Here is a 27,485-nt window from a genome sequence, read left to right on the forward strand (position 1 = left end):
GAAGATAACAAACAGTGATCAATCTCATAACTCCTACAAGCAATACAAAATAGATAGTTGGGCAAACACGGACCCCTGGACACACCAGAGGTGGGATCAGGTGCCTAGGAGGAGTAAGCATCCCCTGTTGACCGGTCACACCCGCCGTGAGCCCCATATCCTGATCAGGTAAACGGAGTTATCCGCAGTCAAAATCAGTGTGCCAAGAACGGCTTAACAATCGGTATGAAACACGTCATATATATATATATATATATATATATATATATATATATATATCTATCTTACTTGCTTAAAATGTGGTATTGTACACAAATAATTTGACTACTTACTCACGAATCCAAAGAAAATCACTAACATCAGCAATTGACTGCACATTCCAAACGTAGAAAACATACTGAATGGAATTTAAATCTAGAATAAAAAAGAAATCGGAATATTTTACATTATTCACCGTATTCAATAATTAACCTTTATACAAAATTTAGAGTGAATTAATTTAACCTTTTAAAGATTCAGTGTTCTTATTGAAAAAAGTATATCTTCCAAATTAATAAATTACAAAATTTGGACTAGTTCCAAGGCTGAATTACTAGTATCATGAATTATACAACTGAAATACATGTATAGGAGCATAAAAATGGAAGACATGTTGGATGAAACAGAAATGTAATATTATGCAGATTTAGAACTTTTTAATTAATCAATCCTTCCGTCACAAAATATAGTGTTTGTCAAACCCTTTCAAAATTTGAATTGACACATTCTTTTCCAACTGGATAGGGTTCAATAAAGATGTGTAATAAGTTTCCAACAATGGTATTAGTATTGAACCAGTAAAAACTTGGATCATCCTGCGCAGCTGTGCTTAAAAGCCCAGGAACTAACTTCTTAAATGCCTTAATTTGAGAGAGTTGAACGGGAAGATAGAAAAACGTCTTTCTTATTGAATTAAGTAATTTTTATTTATATGATAGCATTGCTATTGACAGTGAACATACATTGTTAAAAGCGGGAGAGGAGGGGGTACATATGGTCTAGAAAATTGTGATTCGTAACGGATCAAAATTTGTGGAAAGGGTTTCACGTGGATGCTATAGAAATATGTAGGCCCAAGTTTCTTTCTATACTCGAAGTTCATTTTTATTTTTCAAAACAGTTGAATATTCATGAAGAAATTAATGAATTGTATTATGATAGTCTGTTCAGATAGATAATTCATATCATCTATATCTGTGTTTTCTTTGCATTCATTCTTTTTCAATTTTTTATTTATGAAAAAAATAATGCTTGAGAAACCACTCCATTTCTCTAAGAAAATTAATTTGCATTTGAAGAATCGTCAACTTCCCACATTTATGTAGCAATATTCCATTATCACCTGCATATGGTGTTTATATATCTCAACTGATTCGATATGCAAGAGCTTGTTCTGCGTATAATCAGTTTTTAAATCGAGGTAAGCTACTGACAAAGAAGTTGATGGTACAGGGATTTCAACAGTCTCGATTGAAGTCAGCATTTCGCAAATTCTATGGTCGTTATAACGATCTAGTTCGTCAATACAACCTCGCATTGGGTCAAATGTTGTCTGACGTGTTTCATACCGATTGTTAAGCCGTTCTTGGCACACTGATTTTGACTGCGGATAACTCCGCTTTACCTGATCAGGATATGGGGCTCACGGCGGGTGTGACCGGTCAACAGGGGATGCTTACTCCTCCTAGGCACCTGATCCCACCTCTGGTGTGTCCAGGGTCCGTGTTTGCCCAACTATCTATTTTGTATTGCTTGTAGGAGTTATGAGATTGATCACTGTTCGTTATCTTCACCTTGCATTATATAAATACATCAATACAGTTCACTTTCCCCTAAGTTTTTATTAACAACTATTCTCAATTAGCTTGAACTGAATATCCTTTCTATCAAATAACTTCAAAATAAAGACATGTAAATTTGATGTGTGCAAATATAAATTTGAATACGTTTTAAATAATGTAAGGGATTTTCAAAAGGCCAAAGCCAGTACAGACGATTCTGCTTTTAAAGTTATTATTTTTTTCATTTAACATAAAGACTTTCATCAGATGAAGGGGCCTGGATGCAATTTGACAGACACAACATGGTCTTCCAGGTCTGCTTTATATTAGCATATTATGTAACATATATATTTGCTGCAAAGTATCAACACATCTTTATAACAAACGGGAAGACTTTAACATTTCTTTTCATAATTATGTAGGTATGTTCTATTATCATTATTATTACTGTACATTCAAATAGCGCTTTATCTTCTCAACAAAATAACCTTCAAGCGCGTTACATGTAAAAAATAAATCAAAGAACAATAAATCAATAAACAGAAAGACATAAAATAAAACTAAACTGAGGTTAACATAGTAACTAAGAATAGACAAAACTAAGGTTTTCCCCATTCACCTGCATATGTTGTTTACATCTCTCAGCGCATTCGATACAGAATACATGTACGATGTAAGATTTTGAAATCAAGACAAGCTTCCGACAAATAAGTTGAAGTTACAATGGATATGTTTCAAGTCAGCATTTCGGAAATTCTATGGTCGTTATGACGATCTGATTTGGAAATGGATGGTAATGGATATATGGTAGGTACTTATGTTTTAATGTGTCCAATGCGATATTGTAAAATCCCTCTTATATTTTGTATCCATTCTGAGAGGGTATCAATGTTTTCTTAAACAATAATCTCAAACAATACAGGATAATGAACGCATTAGATCACTGAGAGACGCGAAGCAGTAAGAATGTTTCAGTTGGAAAAGTTATTCGCATGACAGTAAAAGTTGCAAAAATCATACGCAAATATGTCTTAGTTCACCGGACTATGTATGTGTTTTATAAGAATCAACCAAACTGGCACTTACCTTTAAATGCCACATCCCTCAATATATTCTCTAGAACTACCATACACAGTTCAGAATGTGCCAACAGATTTAAACACAATATGCCAGTACATTTAAAGACATTTAAACAGTTCTCTAAGGAAGAGAAGTAATTCCAAGAATTACTGACGTTGATGCTTTTTATACAGTAGGATGCCCCAATTACAATTGACATGCATTAATTATTCATTATCTTTGGAGGACTAGATGTCTTGTGTGATTATCTGACATCTGGAAAAACAAGGACATGTATCTATATATACCTTAAGTGGAATCTCCGGTGGAAATCCTGTAAATTTATTCTTTCGATTCTTATTGTACACCACATTCACCTTTTCCGAGATCTCTGATTTTTCGAGTAAATACTTAGCTTTACGGAATGTTACTGTATGCATATACGAAAATACAAAAGATTGCTTTCCAATCTTCAAAATAGAAACGTCTCCATATGAGTGAAATATCCTCGAGAGGGACGTAAAACAATAGTCAATCAATTAAAATAGAAAGACACCCATGCTTGATGTTAATTTCTTGGATGCATATAACATGGTTTCCATTTTGTAGACGGCACAATTATTGAATCAAATTGTGTATGATATCTTATCAAGTATGATGATGCCCACAAGGTCCTGTACTTTACAGGACGAAGAAGACGTTTAAAACTGAAACGCAATATATATTTTCAAATCTTCTGTTTCTTTCATCTGTCAGTTGTGGAGCCACTTCGTTTGGTTCTAATGAGCAATGATCCGTCACCACTGGTGGATTTACTTTGTCAATTTTAGAAATGAAATTGGAAACAGCTATCTCTTGTTAGTGTCGCTGATGCATGCTACTGGGCTTGAACTGCACACATATTGAACGATACAACTGTAAGATATCGTTAATGATTAATTAGTTAAAGGAACTGTATACTTGTAATGAGTAGAAAATACACAGATGTGCTGTTTTTAAGACAAATGTAATCCGTCCGTATATCTCAAGGTTATCTTAAACCATTGACAGAAGCATCGAGGTTACATTTCTAGTACTGTAGTAAAGGGGACACTTTTTTGTGTATTGTTAACGTTTTTAATCTCCGAAAGACTTAACTGGGTTAGAAGTCTAGGGTCTGCAGAAGTCAATGATATACAATTTATTTCTGTATCTTTAGATTAAAAAATAAAGCCTCGTTTTGAAAATGACGGCCGTGTATTAAAAGCGTCTTTTTTCTAACCCGACGTCTTAGTATACAATTTGTCAATAAATAAAAAAATACATTTATTACATTTGTTATATGCATTGGTATTGAGTTTAATCATTAAAAAAAAAACAAACATGAAGTAGATAGGAAAATTAAGTAGATAACTTCGCGAATAATTTCAGTTACCATTTGTAACGGACGTTTCATCTTTAAAGAAATCGAGAGGTAAGCATCCAGCTCAATTCTTTGGAAAATGTAACGCAACATGCAAACACGTTAGACAGATCTACGAGTGTTTCAATGGAAACATACAATAGTTTGTTTTTAAATTCCGAAACTAATAGAAAAAGAGATATTTGAAAATTAATCATGTCAGTCACTTTATTTAAATATTATGAATATCAAATATAATATAGACTAGAGGGTAAAAAAGAGAATGGATGAAAATTGAAGATAACGAACAGCGTTTGTTTGGTTCTAATGAGGAAAATCTCATATTCACATAATCGATCTTAGTTCACTATTTACAACTTTATCTTTAACAACACTTCGTAATTTGATTGATTTACCAATATTTCTCTAAGTCTTTGTATTTGAAAACCTGATTCTTACACGTGTAGGTTCTGTTGTGTCATTGATTCTGATTGTAACCATTGTATACACCGATCTGCACATTTGGCCGCTAGATGAAATCTGCACAGCTTTTGCATTTGACAATCAGAGTTAAGGCATGTTATCAGGTGATTTAAAGAAAATGCACAATGACTGTGATATATTAAATATTCAACATGTCCTATTGGATCAATACTATCATTTCATAATCACAGTTAACGATGGTGTCTTGATTTAATATTTTCCAGTTCAGTCTTTAGCATCCAGAGGGAGGAAATTTAAAAGAAAACATACGCCTGTGATATAACAATACTTCATAATTCAACATTTTCTATTGAACCAATGATACAGAAAAAGGTGCGTTTTTAAAATCAAATTAGAAAAGGTAACTTTTCACTAATATTATTTATACAGTCTGCACTTTTCACTAACATTATTTCTACAATCTGCACTTTTCACTAATATTATTTCTACTATTTGGATATTGAAATTTTTCCCTTCTGAGTTATAAATAAACAATCTTGATATGTTTATACACAAATTCGAAATGTCTAGATGAAATGTGTATGTTGTAAAATTAATGGCTCTTTACATAGCAGTGTATTTTTGTAGATGTTGATACGGTATGCCATAAATGCATAATTCTATATATATCTAGGTTTGTCATGAGGATAAGGTTTATTTTTGCACTTTATGTTACATGGGTATCATTGAATGAAATTCTGAGTCTGTATGGCTGGGGGCGTAAGGTTTCAATGAGAAACGAGTCTCAGATCAGCATGATAGAGAAAATTATGAACAGTGATTGTCCTTATAAAAGGCTCAAAAGCTCAGGAACTAACTTCTTAAGTGCCTTAATTTCAAAACGTTGAACGGAATGATAAAAAGAGTCTTTCTTATTGAATTGAGTGATTTTTATTGATATGATAGCATTGCTATTGACAGTGAACATACGTTGTCAAAAGCGGGAGAGGGGAGGGGATTGCTACATGCCTTAAAACATGTGTGTAGAACACTGTGTGATTCGTAACGGATCAAAATTTGTGGGAAGGGTTTCCCGTGGATGCTATAGAAATATGTAGGCCCAAGTTTCTTTCTATATTTGTAGTTTATTTTTATGTTTCAAAACAGTTAGAATATTCATGAAGAAATTAATGACTTGTATTACGATAGTTTGTTCAGATAGATTATTTATATCATCTATATTTGTGTTTTCTTTGCATTCATTCATTTGTAATTTTTTATTTATGAAAAAAATAATGCTTGATAAACCACTCCATTTCTCTAAGAAAAATTAATCTGCATTTGAAGAATAGTATTATCTAAATACATCAGTACATTTTACTTTCCCCTACGTTTTTATTAACAACTATTCTGTATCAGCTTGAACCGAATACCCTTTCTATCAAATAACTTCAAAATAAAAACATGTAAATTTAATGTTTGCAAATATACATTTGAATACGTTTGAAATGAAGCAATGGAGTTTCAAAAGGCCAAAACCAGTACAGACGATTCTGCTTTTCAAGTTATTATTTTTTCAATTAGCATAAAGACTTTCATCAGATGAAGAGACCTGGATGCAATTTAACAGACACCACATGGTCTTCCATATCTGCTTTATATTTAGATATTATGTAGAAGAGATATTATCTGCAAAGTATCAACACATCTTTATAACAAAGTGGATGATTTCAGCATTTCTGTAGTGAACCTTTCATAAATGTGCATCTATATTCTATTATTATTATCATCACTGTACATTCATATGGCTCTTTACCTTATCAACAAGAAAAAAAAATGTGAAGCGCGTTACATGTAAAAGATTAAAGCAAAGAACAGTAAATCAATAAAAAGAAAGACATAAAATAAAACTAAACTGAGGTTAGCATAGTAACTAAGAATAGACAAAACTGAGGTTTTACCCCATTCACCTGCATATGTTGTTTACGTCTCGCAGCGCATTCGATATTGAATACATGTACGATGAATGTTGAAATCAAGACAAGCTTACGACAAATAAGTTGATGTTACAATGAATATTTTTCAAATCAACATTTCGGAAATTCTATGGTCGTTATGACGATCTGATTTGGAAATGGATGGTAATGGATATATGGTAGGTACTTATGTTTTAATGTGTCCAATGCGATATTGTAAAATCCCTCTTATATTTTATATCCATTCTGAGAGGGTATCAAGGTTTTCTTAAACAATAATCTCAAACAATACAGGATAATCAATGCGTCAGATCACTGAGAGACGTGAAGCAGTAAGGATGTTTCAGTTGGAAAAGTTATTCGCATGACAGTAAAAGTTGCAAGAAGCATACGCAAATATGTCGTAGTTCACCGGACTATGTATGTGTTTTATAAGAATTAACCAAATTTGCGCTTACCTTTAAATGACACCTCCTTGAATACATTCTCTAGAACTATCATACACAGTTCACAATGTGCAAGGACATTTAAACATATTTAAACGGTTCTCTGAGGAAGTTTAGTAATTCCAAGAATTACTGACGTTGATGCTTGTTGTAGAGTAGGATGCCCCAATTACAATTGACATGCATTGATTATTCATTATCTTTGGAGGACTAGATGTCTTGTGTGATTATCTGACATCTGGAAAAACAAGGACATGTATCTACATATACCTCAAGTGGAATCTCCAGTGGAAATCCTGTAAATTTATTCTTTCGATTCTTATTGCACACCACTTTAACTTTTCCCGAGATCTATGATTTTTGTAGTAAATACTTAGCTTTACGGAATGTTACTGTATGCATATGCGAAAATACATGATTGCTTTCCAATCTTCAAAATAGATACGTCTCCATATGAGTGAAATATCCTCGAGAGGGACGTAAAACAATATCCAATCAATCCAAACAGAAAGACACCCATGATTGATGTTAATTTCCTGAATGCATATAACGTGGTTTCCATTTTGTATACAACAGAATTATTGACTCAAATTGTGTATGATATTTTATCAAGTATGATGATGCCCACAAGACCCTGTACTTTCCAGGACGAAGACGTTTAACAATGAAATTCAATATATGTCTTAAAATCTTCTGTTACTTTCATCTTTTAGTTGTGCAGCCACTTTGTTTGTTTCTAATGAGGAATGATACGTCACCACTGGTGTATTTACTTTGTCAATTTTAGAAATGAAATTAGAAACATTTATCTCTTGCTGGTGTCGCTAATGCATGCTACTGGGCTTGAACTGCACAGACATTGAACGATATACCTATGGTATCGTTACTGATTTAGTAGATTAAGAAATTTTAAACTGACAGTGAGCAGAGAAGAAACTGATGTGTTGGTTTAAAGACAAAGGTAATCAGTCTATATATCTCAAGGTTGTCTTAACCATTGGCAGAAGCATCGAGGTTATATTTCTAGTACTGTAGGAAAGGGGACATTTTTTGTGTATTGTTATCAGCGGTATTATGAATAATTTCAGATACATTTCCGGCCTAAATATTCCGCGTTTTTAATCTCCAAAAGATTTAACTAGGTTAGAAGCCTAGAGTCTGCAGAATTCAATGATATATACTTATTTCTGCATCTTTAGATTAACAAATAAAGCCTCTTTTTTTTAATACGACGGCCATATATCAAAAGCGTCTTTTTTTCTAACCCGACGTCATAGATTACAATGCAAGGTGAAGATAACAAACAGTGATCAATCTCATAACTCCTACAAGCAATACAAAATAGATAGTTGGGCAAACACGGACCCTGGACACACCAGAGGTGGGATCAGGTGCCTAGGAGGAGTAAGCATCCCCTGTTGACCGGTCACACCCGCCGTGTCAAAAACGAAAACATAGAATTATTACATTTGTTATATGCATCGGTATTGAATTTAATCATTAATAAAATTACGTGAAGTAGATAGCAAAATTAAGTAGATAACTTCGCGAATAATGTCAAATACCATTTGTAATGGACGTTTCATCTTTCAAGAAATCGAGAGATAAGCATTCAGCTCAATTCTTTGGAAAATGTAGCGCAACATGCAAACACGTTTGACAGATCTACGAGTGTTTCAATGGAAACAGAATAGTTTTTTTTTAAATTAAGAAACTAATAGAAAAAGAGATATTTTAAAATTAATCATTTCAGTCACTTTATTTAAAAATTATGAATAAGAAATCTAGTATAGACTAGAGGGTAAAAAAGAGAATGGATGAAAATTGAAGATAACGAACAGTGTTCAATCTCATATTCACATAATCAATCTTAGTTCACTATTTACAACTTTATTTTCGGAAACACTTCGTAATTTGATTGATTTATCAGTATTTCTCTAGGTCTTTGTATTTAAAAACCTGATTCTTACAAGTGTAGTTTCTGTGTCATTGCTTCTGATTGTAGCCATTGTATACACCGATCTGAACATTTGCCTGCTAGATTAAATCTACACCGTTTTTGCATTTGACAATCAGAGTTAAGGCATGTTTTCAGGGCATTTAAAGAAAATGCACAACGACCGTGATAAATTAAATATTCAACATGTCCTATTGGATCAATAATATCATTTCATAATCACAGTTAACAATGGTGTCTTGATTTAGTATTTTCCCGTTCAGTCGTTAGCATCTGGAGGGTGGGAAAGAAGTAGGTACGGTTTAGGCCTAATTCTTCCCGGCGATTTTGTGAGTTTCCAGGACAGGGCAGATTTTTACCAAAACCGTACCTTGTCCTTCAAAGAAAACATGCGCCTGTGATATAAAAATACTTTATAATTCAACATTTTCTATTCAACCAATGATACAGAAATAGATGCGTTTTTAAAATTAAATTAGAAAAAGTAACTTTTCACTAATTTTATTTCTACAATCTGCACTTTTCACTAATATCATTTCTACAATCTGTCTTTTCACTTATATTATTGCTGTAATCTGCAATTTTCGCTAATATTACTTCTCTAATCTGCATTTTTCACTAATATTATTTCTAAAATGTGTACAGTAAAATATTTCCCTTCCGAGTTATAAATAAACAATCCTTATATGTTATTTTCTACACAAATTCGAACTGTCTAGATGATACGTGTATGTTGTAAAATAAATGGCTCGTTATATAGCAGTGTATTTTTTGTAGATGATGATACAATGTGCCATAAATACATAAATCTATACATATCTAGGTTTGTCATCAGGATAAAGTTTGTTTTTCCACTTTTTATTACTTGGGCATGATTGAATGAAATTCTGACTCTGTATTGCTGGGGGCGTAAAGTTTCAATGAGAAACGAGTCTCAGATCAGCATATAGAGAAAATTATGAACAGTGATTGTCCTTATAAAATATGTATTATCTAATCAACATTATGCTTTATTTCATTTGAAAATTGCTGATGAAACACTCGAAATATATCAATTACATTCGTTGAAATATTGTTGTCAAATTCATAATATTTTTGACAGTCATTGGAATTCTAAAACTAATTGTGACGTCAAAATAATTCTTGTAACACTTCATTCAGTGCCAAAAGTTTTAAACATCAACGGTCTAAATAATTCAAACAAAAGACGAAGAACAGAATCGCTGCATGTACTACATGATGGTTTTGATAATGTCAATCTTCAATGTTGAAAGTCAAAACCCCAAGGGGATCCAGATAATACTTGATACCATGCTTTGATAATTGATATACTATTTAAAACCACCTCTGTTTTTACAGAGAAAGAGGTTGATTAATTGATAAAAATATTTCTTTATCGGCATTCAAATTGAATGCATAGACTTAAAAATCTGTTGTGTAAAATGTTCTTCCTCATGAATGGAAGAATTGCAGAATAACCATCAAAATCAATTGAAAATACGCCTTAAAAACGAAAGTAGCCAAATTAAGCACATGCTGAAACATAGAGGTCATTGGGAATTAAGTAATTTAAATCAGATCTTCAAAATTTTCATGGTAGCGAAAACCGTCACTTGATTGGTCAAGTGCGAAAGAGTAGATAACATGATTTCAATGACAGTGCTGTCATATTTTTCATTTAAGAGTTCATTACTATTTCTGTAATTTATATAAAATATTTCAAATGCAATGTGTATCATGTATGATGCTCTTAAATGTATATTAAATAACTGTATCCCATTTCCATTCTCAATGACCGTGTAGTGTGTGACAGCGTGGCGATAATTCCATCGTCATCGAAAGTTTTTAGACTTGCCTAAATGGTCGAGCGGTCTAGTGAGCTGGATACATGCTGCTAGGATATTTGTTTCCGGAGGTTGTAAGTTTAACCACGGAAATAGGTATCCAAATAAAAGTGAAATATTCTGTGTTTTATATTAAATATTTCATCGCTCAGGGCAGTTATGAACTTCATCATTTAAGAGGTCATTGCTATATATATATATATATATATATATATATATATATATATATATATATATATATATAAAAGCACTAAAGCTCCAACAACACCCGATACCTCAAAGTGTCGGATCCACAACATGGATACAAGGTCAAATACAAAAAATTATACAAAGCACTAAAATGACCAACGACACGAACAACGAGATTGTCAAATTTTCGGGACCCTTCTTCAGGACAAACGAAAACAATTACATAATGTGGTCAATATCAACAGAGCATAATAACAAAAACTACATATAAATACATCTAGCACTACAACTACACTAATCTACAAACGTATTTACAACGCAGACTACATGTTTTTGGTCTTTAGGCTTGCCAATCAATGTTAAAAGTGGAGCGAATTAGGACATGCCTTATTCGTCCAAAGAGCTGATCCAAAACATATATTTACCATATTTTACTTATCCTAAATAACAATAGAACATACACAATTAACACGTTACATAAAAGTCACTATCTACCTACCATAGTTACATACTCCTGTTCCTTAGTTAATACGACATGCCAAGTAGTCTGTGCTTGTTACTTAATAAAGGCAGTGAAAACAGGACAGTAATGTGAATTGAAAAAAATGTCGTATATTCTAAAAATGACGAAGTTATATAACATAATAGCTAGTGGGGGTCAGAATGAGTCGAAAACAAAAGTACAAGAACAAATGTATCACATAGGTATGATTATGCAATCTGAACCCCCACAAAGACATAATGAAATATTGAAATAGGGCTGCCTGCAATCAAATAAGGTGGGTATATATATATATATATATATATATATATATATATATATATATATATATATATAGAGAGAGAGAGAGAGAGAGAGAGAGAGTAGAGAGAGAGAGAGAGAGAGAGAGAGAGAGAGATGCATATATATATGTAAAACTTATACGGTACCAATTTTGATGCACCAGATGCGCATTTCGACAAATAATGTCTATATATATATATATATATATATATATATATATATATATACACAGTGAAGCCTCGTTAATCCGGACACTTTGGTTTCCAGCAAAATCGTCCGGATAAATGAAGCGTCCGGATAATTGAATCGCATATGTTCTATCTTTACAAAAGTAACCAATATATGCCTACTTTATTGATGCATGATGAATTAAACACATTCTATAATGGAATTTGACCATTTGCATTAGTAAATAAATTATGATAATGTTAACATTTACATGTATTTCAAAGCTCTAAAATTTAATGTACGTGCTCAGGGTATTTGCCTGTGCTTACATTGTGCATATGTATGAGCCCTTCAAATAAATATACAAAACTGTGTACCGTATGCACTAAAACAAATAATGAAGCACTTTAAGTAACTATAAGTAAATAAATCATTAGTAACTAACATAATCATTTACACTTCAAACATTTCATCACACTTTTACTTCTTAAAGAGGCCGGTAATTTCCATCTGTCACGATTCACGGGTTCGACGGTCTGTTAAAACAATCTTCATCGTCCAAAGTTAATATAAGAATATAAGAATTTCGTGATTACATGTATCATGTCAGTTGACAACATTCCTTAACCAAAATTCAATCTGCCAGAGTTTATATTTCTTATTCTATAATTATACAAGAAAATATCGAGAGAACAAAATCATTTAAGCTCGTAATATGAAGACCTACTACTGCTTTGATCTAGCCACGCGCACCTATTATTTTCATGATGCGATAATAACGGAACAAAACTCGGGTAAAACTAACATTATGGGTACATACAAAATTTAATTGTCATTTTCCTTAAAATGGTAATTTTCTCACTACTACTCAGAGTTTAAAAATTCGAAAGCAATAAAGCTCTACAACATCGTAACAAGATCCAATCGTACACAGGTACATTCTACATGCGTGACATTCTAAACGTTAAAAACTTACTACGTATACATCTGCATGAACATACATGTATATTTCACGCCAATCAACAGTATAAAATCCAGAATCTAAAAGTATAATCTACACTCTTTAGATTTGAATAAACCGATATCAATTTACGAATCAGTACAACTGATATGTATAGTAGTAAAAAAAATATCATTACGGCATGATGTTCAATTTAACAGGGGATGCTTACTCCTCCTAGGCACCTGATCCCACCTCTGGTGTGTCCAGGGGTCGATGTTTGCCCAATTATCTATTTTGTATTGCTTGTAGGAGTTATGAGATTGATCACTGTTCGTTATCTTCACCTTGCATTGATACTATTAGACTATTGATCAAGACTATAAAATAATATGCTACAGATTTATTTACAAAATTCAACACTACACACAATAAAAATCTTATGTGCGAAATTTGGCAATACAATGTCTCGATCGGCACGTGCTATCTAATTGACATATCATCACACACCACCTAATTAAAGGGAGGTGTTGACAGGGTACAGGTAAACGCTTAAATTAGACAGTTTGGCTTGTTTTCTTTATAATTTACGCCTTGCTAAAATTGTCCGACACAGACCTTCCCTAAACGAAATTACCGTCCGGATTAACGGTACAATTTTCAATGCACTACAACGTTTTGTAGTAAAAAGTGACCGTCCGGATCCGGAACGCGAATATCCGGATTAATGATGCAAAATAATGTATAAAAATTCCGTTTCCTAGAAAAATCGTACGGAAGGTGAAGCGTCCGGATTAATGGCGTCCGGATTACCGAGGCTCCACTATATATATATATATATATATATATATATATATATATATATATATATATATATAATGGAAACCATGATCATAAAACTAAGTAGGTATTGAATGTATGTATCGTTTAGCCAAAAGGCTCTACATGAAAAGGGATATTTTGCTCTAGCATTCAACTCGAGATTTAGATACACCAACAACTAGTAACAATATTCACTTTCATTTATACATGAATGTCGATCCCATCTACCTCAAAATCAAGTTGAAAGACACCAGAGACTCCCATATTTCCTTTATACCGGTGAAAGTTTTATTGCAAATAGACGTCGACGGCAAACTAACAATTGAGCTGTATGAAAATCCCCCAAAATGTCTCTTTCTCCGTTGTCTACTTTCCATATCTATGCAGTCATGTTTCATCATCACCTGTAGATGGGTTGCTGTATCTCAACGGATTCGATAGGTGGGAGAGTGTTCTACATGGTCAGATTTTAAATCGAAGCAGGCTACTGACAAACAAGTTGATGGCGAAGGGCTTCGTACAGTCTAGTTTAAAGTTTGCTTTTCGCAAATTGTATGGAAGTTATAACGATCTAATTTGCCAATAAAACCTATCATTGTGTCAAATGCTGTCTAACGTGTTTCATACCGATTGTTAGGCCGTTCTTGACATACCGATTTTCACTACGGATAACTCTGTTTACCTGATCAAGATATAGGGCTCACGGCGGGTGTGACCGGTTGACAGGGGATGCTTACTCCTCCTAGGCACCTGATCCCACCTCTGGTATATGCAGGGGTCCGTGTTTTCTCAACTTTCTATTTTGTATTGCTTATAGCAGTTATGAGATTGATCACTGTACGCTATCTTCACCTTTCACAGTGATTCTTAAATCAAGGTAGCTATTAGCAAATATGTTGATATAAGAGATATTCCAACAGCCTCATTGAATGTCCAAAGTGAAAAAAGTGTCTGTGTTCAAATTATGTAATATAGTGTAATGAAACGCGTATCTGTAGAAATCAAACAACTTGTGTAAATGAAGCAGGCATCGTTAATCATTTCTAATAGAGAAAATCATCCGTAAAATGAAATACGTGATATCATAGCGCCAAACTAGAAAGAATCATCAGTACTTTATTGTACATTTGTGAGAAAGTGAGTCTGAAAATCAAAATGGTAAAAATAACGAACAGCGAGCAAGTGAAGATAATGAACAATGACCAATCATAAGTCTCATACAAAGTACAACATTAGGAGAAGGGACAATGACCAATCATTAGTCTCATACAAAATACAACATTAGGAGAAGGAACAATGACCAATCATAAGTCTCATACAAAGTACAACATTAGGAGAAGGGACAATGACCAATCATAAGTCTCATACAAAGTACAACATTAGGAGAAGGGACAATGACCAATCATAAGTCTCATACAAAATACAGCATTAGGAGAAGGGAAAATGACCAATCATAAGTCTCATACAAAATACAACATTAGGAGAAGGGCAAACGCGGACTTGTTCAATACATAATTTCATCAATTCTATAAAGAATACAAATTCAAAAACAGGACAAACCAGGAAAACTTGAAAGATCAGGGCACCTATTCACAAAATAGCCTACGACTAAGATGAAAAATTACAAACACTGTAATTTTCTTATTTTTCATCTCTTGTAGATTTTATTAATTAATATGTAAAGTACATCCATGGTTTATCAAAGTAGAATATATACTTATGACCTTGTGATTGGTAGTTGATTATCAGATAGAATTATATTTTTCAGCTTGGTCATAAGATTTTGTGTGAATAAGGGTCCTGTTGTCTAGAAGGAGTAAGTATGATAGTATACATGAAATACGGTATTTTAACAATCAATCTTGTGTTATTATTTTCAGCAATAAATTCCCTAAATTTGAATGAATATCGATTATATCGATAGGATAAATCAAATTGCTAATATGCTTTCTATAAAGATGTGCACTTCTAAGGAATGTTTACATGTCTTAGTGTAACAGACACCAGGTTATAGGATGTAATCGGCACTTGTTAATTGACCCCAAAAAACCTTGCAAGCGAAGCAATGTCAAGTCTGGAGTTTAAATCGCATACGTGAAATATTAGACTCCGTGATTGTTGATCGCGTTAAAGCCCATTTCGTATATAGGAAGTCAATACATAAACAAAGCGGATTCGCAGAAACCACAGGTCTTTCTGAGAACTCCGAACTATTTGTAATAGACCAGTTAATTTTGAGGATTACTGAATTGGATATTAACATTGTTTTAACAAATATAGGTAAGTTATATTCTTTCTCATTCTTTTACGCCCTGTAATGAATTGTTACACCCAACATTTCGTTATCGTAAAGACGGTTCTTTTAAAGATTTTTTTTACTTCCTAGAATGACACGAAGACACAAAACATGGCGTGGTTAGAGTCCTTGTTTGGCTTCATACTAAGTATACTTATACATTCCACAGGTAGGGACGAGTCTTGAAATGGCTTTTTAATCACATTTTGATTCGTGGAAGGGTCCTCGTTAGCATCGTCTCTTTCTTTGTTACAGATACCACGTACTACTGCAGCACATCACCAGGTAACTCGAAACTCTTTGGAAAAAGGAGGTGACCATCTCCACCGTCATTGTGATTCACTGTGTAGATATAGAGGTTTCATGTAGTGAATATTTACATCAATAATGTATGATTTTAGATCCATGCACATCTTCTGACACGTTATTCGAGTCTTACGCCCGAACCCAGAACTGTCCACATGACAGTCAATACTCCCCATGTGATAGATATATAACGCCTGGATGGTACAGAGCAAACGACTCAATACTGGATCAGTGTCCCAATCTCAACAGCTGTGGCGCCATCTATCCTGTCTGGCTAAACGGTAATGCTTTCTTTCAGTACAACAAACTTACGCGTAGGTTGATCCTCGTTAATTATGCATAGAAGTCAAATTTACTTAATTACAGAAAGAAAAATATTGACTTCATTTAATAATCATATCGAAAGCAACTTATTTGATAACAGATTCACTGCCCAATGTTGGGGATCCTATTGTCACAAAGACCCTATGTAAAACCGGGTTCTCAGACTGCTGTGTGGGACAGTACGACATCCAGATTAAGAACTGTGGAACGTTTTATTCTTACTGTCTTCCTGCTTTAGATGGGTGTCCGGAGAGAGTCTGTTTCGGTGAGAGAATGATGGTTAATTGGCTTCTATAAAACTATATATATATATATATATATATATATATATATATATATATATATATATACATATTGTTGTTGAAGACATCGATTTCATGACAAAATACATGCAGTTGGTTTTGTGTAACGAGTTATACAACAGGCGATGTAATTACTGCTTGCTATTCATGATAGCTTGTAAGTATCCTCATTATTTGAAAGTTTAGATATGTACGTCAGTTTTTTATGAATTTCATAGTTTCTCTAATCTAAGGTACAAACGGATCATGTGAATATCCTACAACAGCAAATGTGCAAACAACACAGATTAATACAGAACAAGGCCAGGAAAGCAAAGGTTTTATCTCTGTTTTAGAATCATGAGAGAAAGTTATCTTGCGAAGAACATGAGAAAATATGTGTTTTATGATATGTGAAGAATATTATTCTATGTAATTTACATTTGGGATTTTACAGATTTGGAAACAAAGTACATAGTTTTGATTTCGGTATCGGTGACCATATTCATCTGTGGAGTGTACATGGTCTTTCTGAAAGCCGCCTTTTATTTTCTAAAGTATGTACATCTTTTAACATTCCTCTGTTCAGTTTCATATATGATTCTAAGATATGTACGTAATATATCCCTAACTGAATATCAAATTCATAACGTGAAGACACGACATAATATCCTACAAAGACTGACATTGGGTCCATTATCGCAATCATACACTAAATGATACAAAACAGACTCTGTATTAATTGCAGGATGAAAAATGTGAAACAAAGGATATGTGCAGATGTTACAGATCAGAATGAAAATCAGAAGATAGCTGCCGATACTTTTCCGGGAGATCCAAGTCAAAATGTGATAAATAAACCAAATACTCTACAAAATACTGACTGCAATAAAACTACACCAGATGTACAATTTGAACATTCCTGAAAACAATCTATACATGCACACGAGTAGATTACAAATGACGAATTACAAATTAAAAATAAAATGCGATGTAGAAAATCTTTAGTTATGTGTGAATGTTACTATTCTATCATTTCAATTTGTTTATTGAAAAATCTGCACAGCCATTGGATGGATGTGCGCAGATTTTGATTCCCCTATATGCTTGTATAGTATATTCCTACTTTGTTAAAGCTAGTTCATAGGGACTGCACTCGGCCATTTTACCAATTATATCTATTATCTATCTTGCATCTTGGACATAATAATACAACCGATGAATTGGTAGACAGACGATTGACACATGCCTATATGGAAAGTTTATACCGAAAGCCTCTCACACTGAAATGTAAAGGGTACATTGAAATTGAAGTATCACTACAAATTCATTGATTAAATAATATGAAATATGTTTGCAAATATTGAAGGGTTCTTATTCCATTGATCGAATTGATGTGAAATTTATGTCTATTTTGCATCATCGAATGGGATGTATTGAAATAAGCCTCTATTAAAAGACGGAACACATCATTTATGTGCAACAACTGAAGGATAATTCTACGTCCTCTATGTATGATTAATGATTACTTACGTGTTGATGAAAAAAAGGTATCCCAAAATACACAATTCGTATGTTACAACTATATTCGGAAATTGACGTTATTTCAAAATAATGCGTAGCATTCCACAAAAGAGGAAGGAAGTATAAATTACCATCAATAAAAATACCCCTAACTATATGGTAAAACAGTTCATCAAACAGATATGGCGGGGGTGACCGGTCAAGAGGGGATGCTTAACTCCTCCTAGGCACCTAATCCCACCTCTGGTGTGTTCAGGGGTCCGTGTTTGCCCAACTATCTTTTTTGTATTGTTTGTAGGAGTTATGATATTGATCACTGTTCGTTATCTTCACCTTTGATAGAAGAAATGAAAAACAGATATCGAACAGACCGACGGCAGGACATTTTAGTTCTCTACAGTATGGATATCAATTAAAAACTAATGCTGGGGATTTAAAACTAAACATGAAAACGTGTTTACAAATACCAAAACAGGACGATGTACAGATGCAAGGTGAAGATAACGAACAGTGATGATACACAGTTGTTTTCTTCGCAATTACTCACAAAATACAATAAGTTATTTTTTTCACTCAAAATGCACCCAGAGACACCGACATAAACAATAATCGTCCCCGCCCTGAAACACTGGTATAGAAAACCAGTCGTCAATACCCAGATACACCGACATATATAGTATCAAAAGCGGCCCGAAAGGGAAAGGTGAAGACAACAAAAACTGATCACTTATAAATCCTGAAAGGAGTACCATATTAGGTATAGAAAATCAAACACGCACCCTTGTGCACACAAGAGGATCAATAAAAAAAACTTTACGTCTTTTTTCGGAAAGTAGAAACTACAAGTTGTTGATTATGATTCCATGCATATGGTGGATATTGAAGTCTTATTGACCAGAATAGTTAAGGGGGGGATTCATAGTATTTTTCAAAAGCAAGCTAAACACTTGCATGTAATCTGTAATTATTTATGTATACAGCAGTGAAAAAACCGTTTTAGTATGATTTCATTATGCCCTTTTCTATGTATTTATTGTTCTTTGGTTTGATTGTTTGTTTTCAATGTTTTATATGTAAAGCGCTTTAGGATAATTGTCTTAATTAGATAATGCGGTATTTAAATGTATAGAAACGAATATTAAAACTAGCATTAAACGTCTAAGTTGTATTTGAAACGAATACATGTTCCTCAATTTTAAACGATCAAATTACACTTGAATGAAAGTGAATAATCAGTGAAATTAAAAAAAATAGACAGAAAAATTTGAATGTTTATGCATGGATATTTTGCAAGAATTGTAATACGTTAAAATAATATTTACCATACTTAGTGCGAGATAGATTGAAAATATATTTGAATTGATAAAGTAAAGGTAATTAATGCATTCCCGATAAAGCATTGCCGAATCTAAAATTTCGCATAGGAATTCTTGGCACCAAAGTACTATGATACAATGAGTATACCAGAGTTAAATTTCTATGTGCCATGCAATAAAATTGCCACTATTTAAACGAAACTAATTGTCAAATCCGAAATGGTTTTCCCAATGACAGGGATCCTGATTTAAATGTCAATCATCTCCAGCTCAGTGGGCGCGCACGCGACGAATCACGTGTGACCTCGTACGTCTGACTCTTAGGTAGAGTATTCCATACATTTACTACCGTAACGTAATTACGAACGCGAGAGATAATGGTGCGGACGGTTTAAAGATTTTTTTAAAGGTAGAGTATTTTTTAATTTATATGATTTGAAGTTGAAATAGAAGAAACGGACACTTTTTATCTATTTTGTGTGTTTGTTTTTCGTTTGTTTTATTTTAATACATTTTGTTTTGCTGAAGAAGATCTGATTCCTTTTATGTTTCTATACTGTTATTTTAATTGCTATTCTGAATCAGTAAAACTCTTAGACTTCATTTTACATTTATATTGTAAATAATTAATTGCTACTTTGAATCAGTAAAACTATTGGAGTTCAGTTTACATTTACATCGTAAATCCTGTGTTCTATAATGGATATTGAAAAAATACCTTGGCCACCGTTTTGTAGATTAAGAAATAGTGATGTTTTCTTCTATTTTAAAGGTGACAGCCAGAATGACAATGCTATCGCTGTTAATCGTCGTTCTCATCTGCAATATTGCCGGTAGGTACTCGGGTTTTGTTACGTTTTGTAGTTTTGCCGAAGGTCGAAAATATGTTCTTCATTAATTTGTATATAGGAATATTTAAGTCCTTTATCACTGACCTGGGGTAAACTTATAAATGGTCGTGCATCATTATATTTAGTTGTTAAATTGAATTTGCTTGTCGTCATGCACTGTAATGATAGGTAGATTTTTGTGAAATGTTCTTTCTCATACTCGCGGAACGATGGAAGAAATGATTGTATTATTTAAATACATTTTCATCTTTGACTTTATTTTTACTAATTGTAGTTCTTTAAGTAGAGGTTTTAAAAATTCTATATGTATTCAGCACTTTTTCAAAGCTTATTTATTTAGATTACGTGAGGCAAATTCAGTATCAAAGATACATTAGTTTTGAGTTAAATAAGATTATTAGACGATGAGTTTTTCAATTTTAAAACTCGCGAAAAATAGTGGACTTCTTATATTCATAGATTTCTATACTGATTTTAGCAATTGTATTACATTGCATTTCTATATTTCAGAAGCTGCTTACTACTGCAACGTAGCAGGTATTAACTTAGAATCTAAAACAATGTTTTAAACTTTCATAAAATGTATTAATGATACTCTCTATCTAATGTATAAATTCAAACATAATGTTTGCATGGTGATTCCTATGTGAGTTGATCGACTATGATGGAAAAAAATCCATCTTGGAAGTTTATTTGTTTTCTTTTAAAGCTTCATTCAGAATGGATTTACTAATTTTAGATCCCTGTGCACATGCCAATGCATCTACATTCTTTGAACCTTACGCAAGGTTTGAAATCTGTCAGTATGACCCCAAATACGGGCTATGCGATCGTTATATTACCCCAGACTGGTATCGAGTGGAGGACGCCATGTTGACGGAATGTCCAAATCTTCTGAGCTGTGGCGCGCTCTATCCTGTTTGGTTGAATGGTAATAATACGGACGTTTTCTAGAATTGTGTTCACTTATACTATTAGATTTAGGCCATAAATTGTTTAGTGTAAATTAAAATATTTTGAATATACATAAAAAGCTAGATATTTCATCTAGACACACCATGTATTTTAATGATGTACTAACGAAAAATAGATATACACATCTCATGATATAACAAAACACAGTGTCCTATTATGGAAATAACTCGAGAAATTTATATTTCAACCATCGCAATTAAAATAAAACAAATTTTTCGCCAAATATAACTTAATTATACACTGTTTTAATTGATCAATCTGAAGTAGTAGAATTCACAAATGATTTATCAATATTGTTCAACGAGGCACGAGCAACTGGAAGAGTATTGTGGATATTGTTCACAATAATAATGATACGATGATGAAGATGGGGATGGTGATCAATTTCTCATCGGTCACACCCACGTGACCACTTAGATGAATTGAATAGGAATATACCACCAAGATTTGACAATATATTTTAAGAATGAACATTTATATATACAGTGATGCAAGGTGAAGATAACGAACAGTGATCAATCTCACATCTCATATAAACAATACAAAAAATAAATAGTTTGGTAAACACGGACCCTTGGATATACCATAGGTGGAATTAGGTGCCTAGGAGGAGTATATATCCCCTGTCTACTGGTCACACGCACCATGAACTCTATATCTTGATCAGGTAAACATCCGTAGTAAAAAGCTGATCAAATTGGCTGTGACGAGTTAACAGGGGATGCTTACTTCTCGTAAGCACCTGATCCCACCTCTGATGTTCCCAAAGGTTCGGGTTTGGTCTTCGTGCAATGTTTTATATCTAAGGCGTTTATGAGATTGATCTCTGCTCGTTTTAATATTGAAACATAATTGTATTAAATCTTATTCAAAGGTTCTGTACCGACCGAAGCTGAGGGTATTGTTGATGTAAAGGCATGTAAAGTCGGTTTTTCTTCGTGTTGTTCAAGAGAAGTTGACGTCAAAATAATAAACTGTGGATCCTTCTATGCCTATTGTCTGGGGGCTCTTGATTCATGCTCAGAAAGATACTGTTTCGGTAAGATAATTATTCCTAAACCGGATATAAAACCTTACACACGCTTCGCTTACGTACTACTAATGAGATGTAGCAATGCGAAGTTTAGATATTTTCTGATATGCTGCCAATAACGATAAATGATAGCAAAAAACATAATTGGGAAGTAGTGTAATTGATTTTAATATAGCCAAACGATCAGAAACACATACTATGAGGTTTTCATTCTTCACTGTCTTCTAACACGGTTAACCTGAAAAGGAGAGCAAGGTTCTTGTGAAGTTCCGACCACTGTTGGAACGACAACAACTCCCGAACCGACGACTGCTGCCCCACCAACAACCTGTTCTGAAGGTAGGCGATATGGTAATAAAATGTTGATTGAATATATTACTACACCCCACTGCAAGCTACAAACTAACAAATATCTAAACTATCTGTACTTTTACAGACCCTTGCATCGAAAGCAATCTTCAAACATTAGCACAACCCAAGGACCGTTCAATGCAGTGTGAATACAAAACAGAGGATTCTTACTGTGATAACCACCTGGGTCAAGGCTGGTACAAACACGACTCTCCAATGTTGACTCAATGTCCTAGTCTCTTAGGCTGTGGGACAGTTTACCCGGTGTGGCTTAATGGTGAATACAAACTATTCATAATATTTTACAGGATATCCACATATATAATGAAAACAATCATTGGCTAAAAAATAAGAAAATCAAACTTTCTTAAGAATATACAATCACCATCAATTGTTATTACAATTATCCACATTAAACGTTGAAAGCTGCTTTTCTTGACTTGTCAGCAAGCAATCCGTTGTTGTTTTTACAGGAACAATACCCAGCACTTCGGACGGTGTGGTCACAAGAAAGGCTTGTCAGAAAGGCTACGACAATTGCTGTTCGACGTCATACGACATCAAGATTAAGAATTGTGGCCAATATACGGCTTACTGTTTGAAAAGCCTCAATACTTGTCCATCTCGATATTGTTTTGGTAAGATATTTACATCTACATCGCTGGACTTAACTTTCAGTGACATCGCAATATCTGTTTGACTTTTTAATCCACAGGTGACGGAGTGTGTGGTGATGAGGATACCAAGAAACCTGACCCCCACGGTATTAATTTACACATCATTCATTACATTGATTATGTAATATATGGGATAGTTATTGATATTAAAACTAATACAAGCTAATTCGAATGAATTTCTTACAGAAGACAACAATCACAGACATACCAACATTGAGATTATTCTGGGCCTCATACTGGGAGTTGTGGCATTGATATTCGTTATAATGTTGTTCATCAATAGGAAGGCTATAAACATTAAGAAATGTTTAGTGAGGTTTGTAAATCACAATATATGAAAGCAATACATGGATTTTCCTTTGAAATTCTTGCTATATTTATCAAAATTAGAAAAGATGTGAAAGAAGATGGAGTAAATTTGATCTAGTTTGAAAAAGCAGAACACGGACTAAAATGGGTGAAATTCTGTTGAATGATTGTCGTTGAAAAGCCTTTTACGGTTGACGCAATTTAGCTTTGTATCAGAGCCAATGCGTTTAGCTTATGTCTGTTTAGAGTAGTTGGTTTGTATTTGTTGAATTATATTTTCAATCCCAAACAGTATATAGTATAAAGAAACGGACATAAGTTATATCATTATATGTTTTTGTATTCATATGAAGCAGAATTTATTCAAACACTTCAATTTGAGAAGAGGAAATTTCTTGCTGTGGCCTTCAATTCGAAATTTTAGATCTATCGACGACGTTTTATCTATTAACAATTATAATTTCAGTGATATATCGATTCGATATATCCCTGTGAACTCGAAATAAAAGGCACCACAGAGTCGTCCACTTCTGCATTATACTTATATATGTATTCGATATGCGCAAGTGCTTGTTCTGTGTATGATCTGTTTTGAAATCGAAGCAGGCTACTGACAAACAAGTTGATGATGGAGGGGATTCAACAGTCTCGTTTAAAAGCAGCATTTTGCAAATTAGATGGTCGTGATAACGATCTAGTTTGCCATTATAGTCTGTGATTGGGTCACATGCTATCTGACTTATTTTCTACCGAATGTTAGGCTGTTCTCGGCTCACCGATTTTGAATACGGATAATGTTTACTTGATTAATATATAGGGCTCAAGGCGGGTGTAACCGGTCAACATGGGAGGCTTACTCCTCCTAGGTACCTGATCTCACCTCCGGTATATCTATGGGTCCGTGTATGCCCAACTTTTTATTTTGTATTGCTTATAGGAGATATGAGATTGATCACCATTCGTTATCTTCATCTTTCGTTGGTTCGTATGCAAAAAATCAAACCTGTTTCCAATGTTGCAATATGTTTTTTAGACGACGAATATTGTGTGGGGGATATGTCCATTACCATTTCATTTTCCAACATATTGTATGAAGGAATTGTTTCAAATTCATCAAATACACATACTAAAATTGAATGCTATTCATGTCTCTTTACATTTTTTGATGTACAATTCCTTTAGTGTATGTGTATGTTATAGAGCTTCATTTACAAATACACACTATCATGGTTAATGTTTTTGTTTATGGTAAAAATGACCAAGATCCACATTATTGAACATTGATTCAGTTACTGTATAATGAGAGAATCTTTCATGGATTTAGTACTTTATTATTTTAACAACTTTTATTTCTCGCAGGAAAACTAAACTAGGATCGACAGTTAATATCAATATAGTAAAAGAAGGTAGAGGACCAGCTATAGAAAATCCAGTGTACTCACGGGAAAAGGAAGACCGCTCAAGCCCCCCTCCGGCTTATCATCCTTAGGTACAGATGAGGAAGGCCCAGATCACCTACAATCTTATTAAATGTTCTTTTAAATATTTCTCGTTCTTTTCAAGAAATCATTACATGATTTGTAGATTTAAGAAATCAAGGAAGTTTTCTTTTGAGAACATCTGCGCAGGATGCTACAACTAACTAGTTTCTGGTTCAATACTGATCCAACTGGTGCAAACATATTACATATCTATTACGGAACCCTATCCAGTGAAAAAATTGTGTCAATTCAAATTTTGATAGGGTTTTGCAGGGACTATATTTTTGGTGGAAGGATTGATTAATCAAAAAGTGCTAAATCTGCGTGATATTGCAGTTTCTGTTTCATCTAATACATCTTCTATTTTTATACTCCTATACGTGTATTTCAGTTTTATAATTTATGATACAAGTAGGTGAGACTTGGAACCAGGGTTGGGGTAATTGAAAAAATAATTGTAATTAATTGTAATTAATTACAGTTTTTGAAGCAATTGGATGTAATTTGTAATTGAAGATTTTTTTAATTACAAGTGATTGTAATTTAATTAGTTACCTGAGGAAAACACCATGTAATTCAATTACGTTTTTATTACTTTTAATTACAATTAATTTCAATTACAATCCAGGACCATGATATTGTTTAGCATGATATTATTGCAATATTGCTTAACTCTATGCGATACTTGAGTAGATTGTTTATTGTGTGTATTTAAAACCAAATTATCCCCTCTCTTTCTTTCTGTCGGTAGTTTGTCTTTATATAAGCTCATCAAATTCACTGCACTTGTAAGTGAAATTGAAGCTTGGTCTGTACAAATATCACAGTCAGTATACATTGTTGTTTGTAAAGATCTCTCTCTCTCTCTCTCTCTCTCTCTCTCTCTCTCTCTCTCTCTCTCTCTCTCTCTCTCTCTCTCTCTCTCTCTCTCTCTTTTCTGTATCTTTCTTTCAAAGGGAAGTACATGTGGTTTTCAGCTGATCAAATCTCACTGACAAAATTGAAACGGTGAAATCAGGCTTTCTGTATTGTTCTTAGAGTCCCAGGTAATTTAAATGCTATAAAAAGAATTCCCATAATTGGCAAAGTCATATCATTCTTGAATGTTCCTGATCAAGGAAGATGTCTAGTAGAACTCCAGTTTTCAAGTATTTTGACATCCCAGAGTGTCGTGGGCAAAGTTTATCGGAATGACATATGCTGTTTAAATGATAGCACCTTCAAGAAACTGATGATCATCAAATGTAATAGTCGAACGAAGCAGTAGTCTGAGATAAATTTGTAAATGTGTTATCATTCATACACCATGATTATCTAATTTACCACTAGTTTCCTAATAAAGTTTGATAAGGTAATTTATAATTTGATTAATTTCTTTTGCAAAGTAATCGTAATTTAATTAATTACATGCTCTAAAAATGAGTAATTGTAATCTAATCTAATTAAAAAAGAATAGCAAAGTAATTATAATTTCATTAATGGCATTTCAATGTAATGGACCCCAACCGTGCTTAGAACTAGATCAAATTTTGTAATTTATTAACTTGGTTGATGCATTTTCCAAACAGAACACCGATTCTTACAAAAGTTTAATTGTATTTACTCGAAATTTTGTATAAAAATTCAGTATTTTCGCCAATATTTTATAAATTTTGTCTTCGACCCCTAATTTTGTGTTCCATTTCAAATTTTAAGACAATACATTGAAATTTATGTGAAATTCAAGAAATTGACATTACTCCTAATATACCTTTTTAGACTCTTATATTTGATATCATGATTTTTTTCGTATCTCAAGTGCAAAAATGATTATATATCTATTTCATGTAATGATTGATTTGGTTTGCTTATATCTTGTTGACACAAACAGACAAATAAAGTTTTATGAATAACAAGCATTTCAACCCAATGTTTTCTTTTCAATTTCATAATTCTCCTCCAACGTAGAAATT

At 33.2% G+C, this 27,485-nt stretch overlaps 3 protein-coding genes across 5 annotated transcripts in view; 2 read left to right on the forward strand and 1 right to left on the reverse strand.

The window, feature by feature from the left end:
• Nucleotides 1–7,147, reverse strand: part of LOC125674295 (von Willebrand factor D and EGF domain-containing protein-like) — a 28,131-nt gene extending 20,984 nt beyond the window's left edge. The window contains exons 1-2 of one of the 3 annotated variants that reach the window (XM_048911422.2): nucleotides 7,118–7,147; nucleotides 333–414 (exon numbers count right to left, since the gene is read on the reverse strand). In XM_048911422.2, coding sequence (XP_048767379.2) covers nucleotides 333–396 — 64 coding nt within the window. In that variant the 5' untranslated portion in view covers nucleotides 397–414; nucleotides 7,118–7,147. Of the gene's footprint in view, nucleotides 1–332; nucleotides 415–1,663; nucleotides 1,829–2,906; nucleotides 2,982–7,117 lie in introns of those variants that run through there. The other 2 variants (XM_048911421.2, XM_048911423.2) reach the window with 2 other exon arrangements.
• Nucleotides 7,148–15,915: 8,768 nt separating this feature from the next.
• On the forward strand, nucleotides 15,916–18,023 carry LOC125674304 (oncoprotein-induced transcript 3 protein-like). Its single transcript, XM_048911440.2, has 8 exons — nucleotides 15,916–16,089; nucleotides 16,196–16,274; nucleotides 16,361–16,390; nucleotides 16,507–16,692; nucleotides 16,836–17,000; nucleotides 17,271–17,354; nucleotides 17,474–17,573; nucleotides 17,765–18,023. The coding sequence occupies exons 2-8, from the start codon at nucleotides 16,217–16,219 to the stop codon at nucleotides 17,940–17,942; spliced, it is 801 nt and encodes a 266-aa protein (XP_048767397.2). The 5' UTR covers nucleotides 15,916–16,089; nucleotides 16,196–16,216; the 3' UTR covers nucleotides 17,943–18,023.
• Nucleotides 18,024–19,560: 1,537 nt separating this feature from the next.
• Nucleotides 19,561–27,428, forward strand: LOC125682831 (uromodulin-like). The gene is made up of 11 exons (XM_048923422.2): nucleotides 19,561–20,265; nucleotides 20,629–20,689; nucleotides 21,218–21,244; nucleotides 21,447–21,638; nucleotides 22,557–22,721; nucleotides 22,962–23,054; nucleotides 23,152–23,343; nucleotides 23,540–23,704; nucleotides 23,782–23,829; nucleotides 23,930–24,059; nucleotides 25,412–27,428. The coding sequence occupies exons 2-11, from the start codon at nucleotides 20,641–20,643 to the stop codon at nucleotides 25,539–25,541; spliced, it is 1,191 nt and encodes a 396-aa protein (XP_048779379.2). The 5' UTR covers nucleotides 19,561–20,265; nucleotides 20,629–20,640; the 3' UTR covers nucleotides 25,542–27,428.
• Nucleotides 27,429–27,485: the final 57 nt, after the last annotated feature.

Source organism: Ostrea edulis, chromosome 3 (genome assembly GCF_947568905.1).
Source record: "Ostrea edulis chromosome 3, xbOstEdul1.1, whole genome shotgun sequence".
NCBI lineage: Eukaryota > Metazoa > Mollusca > Bivalvia > Ostreida > Ostreidae > Ostrea > Ostrea edulis.

Excerpts from the sequence above, each read along its gene's own strand:
- LOC125674304 (XM_048911440.2), top strand. The coding sequence starts at position 16,217 with ATGGCGTGGTTAGAGTCCTTGTTTGGCTTCATACTAAGTATACTTATA. Across the intron at positions 16,693-16,835 it reads CTATCCTGTCTGGCTAAACG|ATTCACTGCCCAATGTTGGG; the intron begins GTAATGCTTTCT and ends ATTTGATAACAG. Across the intron at positions 17,355-17,473 it reads ACAAGGCCAGGAAAGCAAAG|ATTTGGAAACAAAGTACATA; the intron begins GTTTTATCTCTG and ends GGGATTTTACAG.
- LOC125682831 (XM_048923422.2), top strand. The coding sequence starts at position 20,641 with ATGACAATGCTATCGCTGTTAATCGTCGTTCTCATCTGCAATATTGCC. Across the intron at positions 22,722-22,961 it reads CTCAGAAAGATACTGTTTCG|GAGAGCAAGGTTCTTGTGAA; the intron begins GTAAGATAATTA and ends TAACCTGAAAAG. Across the intron at positions 23,344-23,539 it reads TTACCCGGTGTGGCTTAATG|GAACAATACCCAGCACTTCG; the intron begins GTGAATACAAAC and ends TTGTTTTTACAG.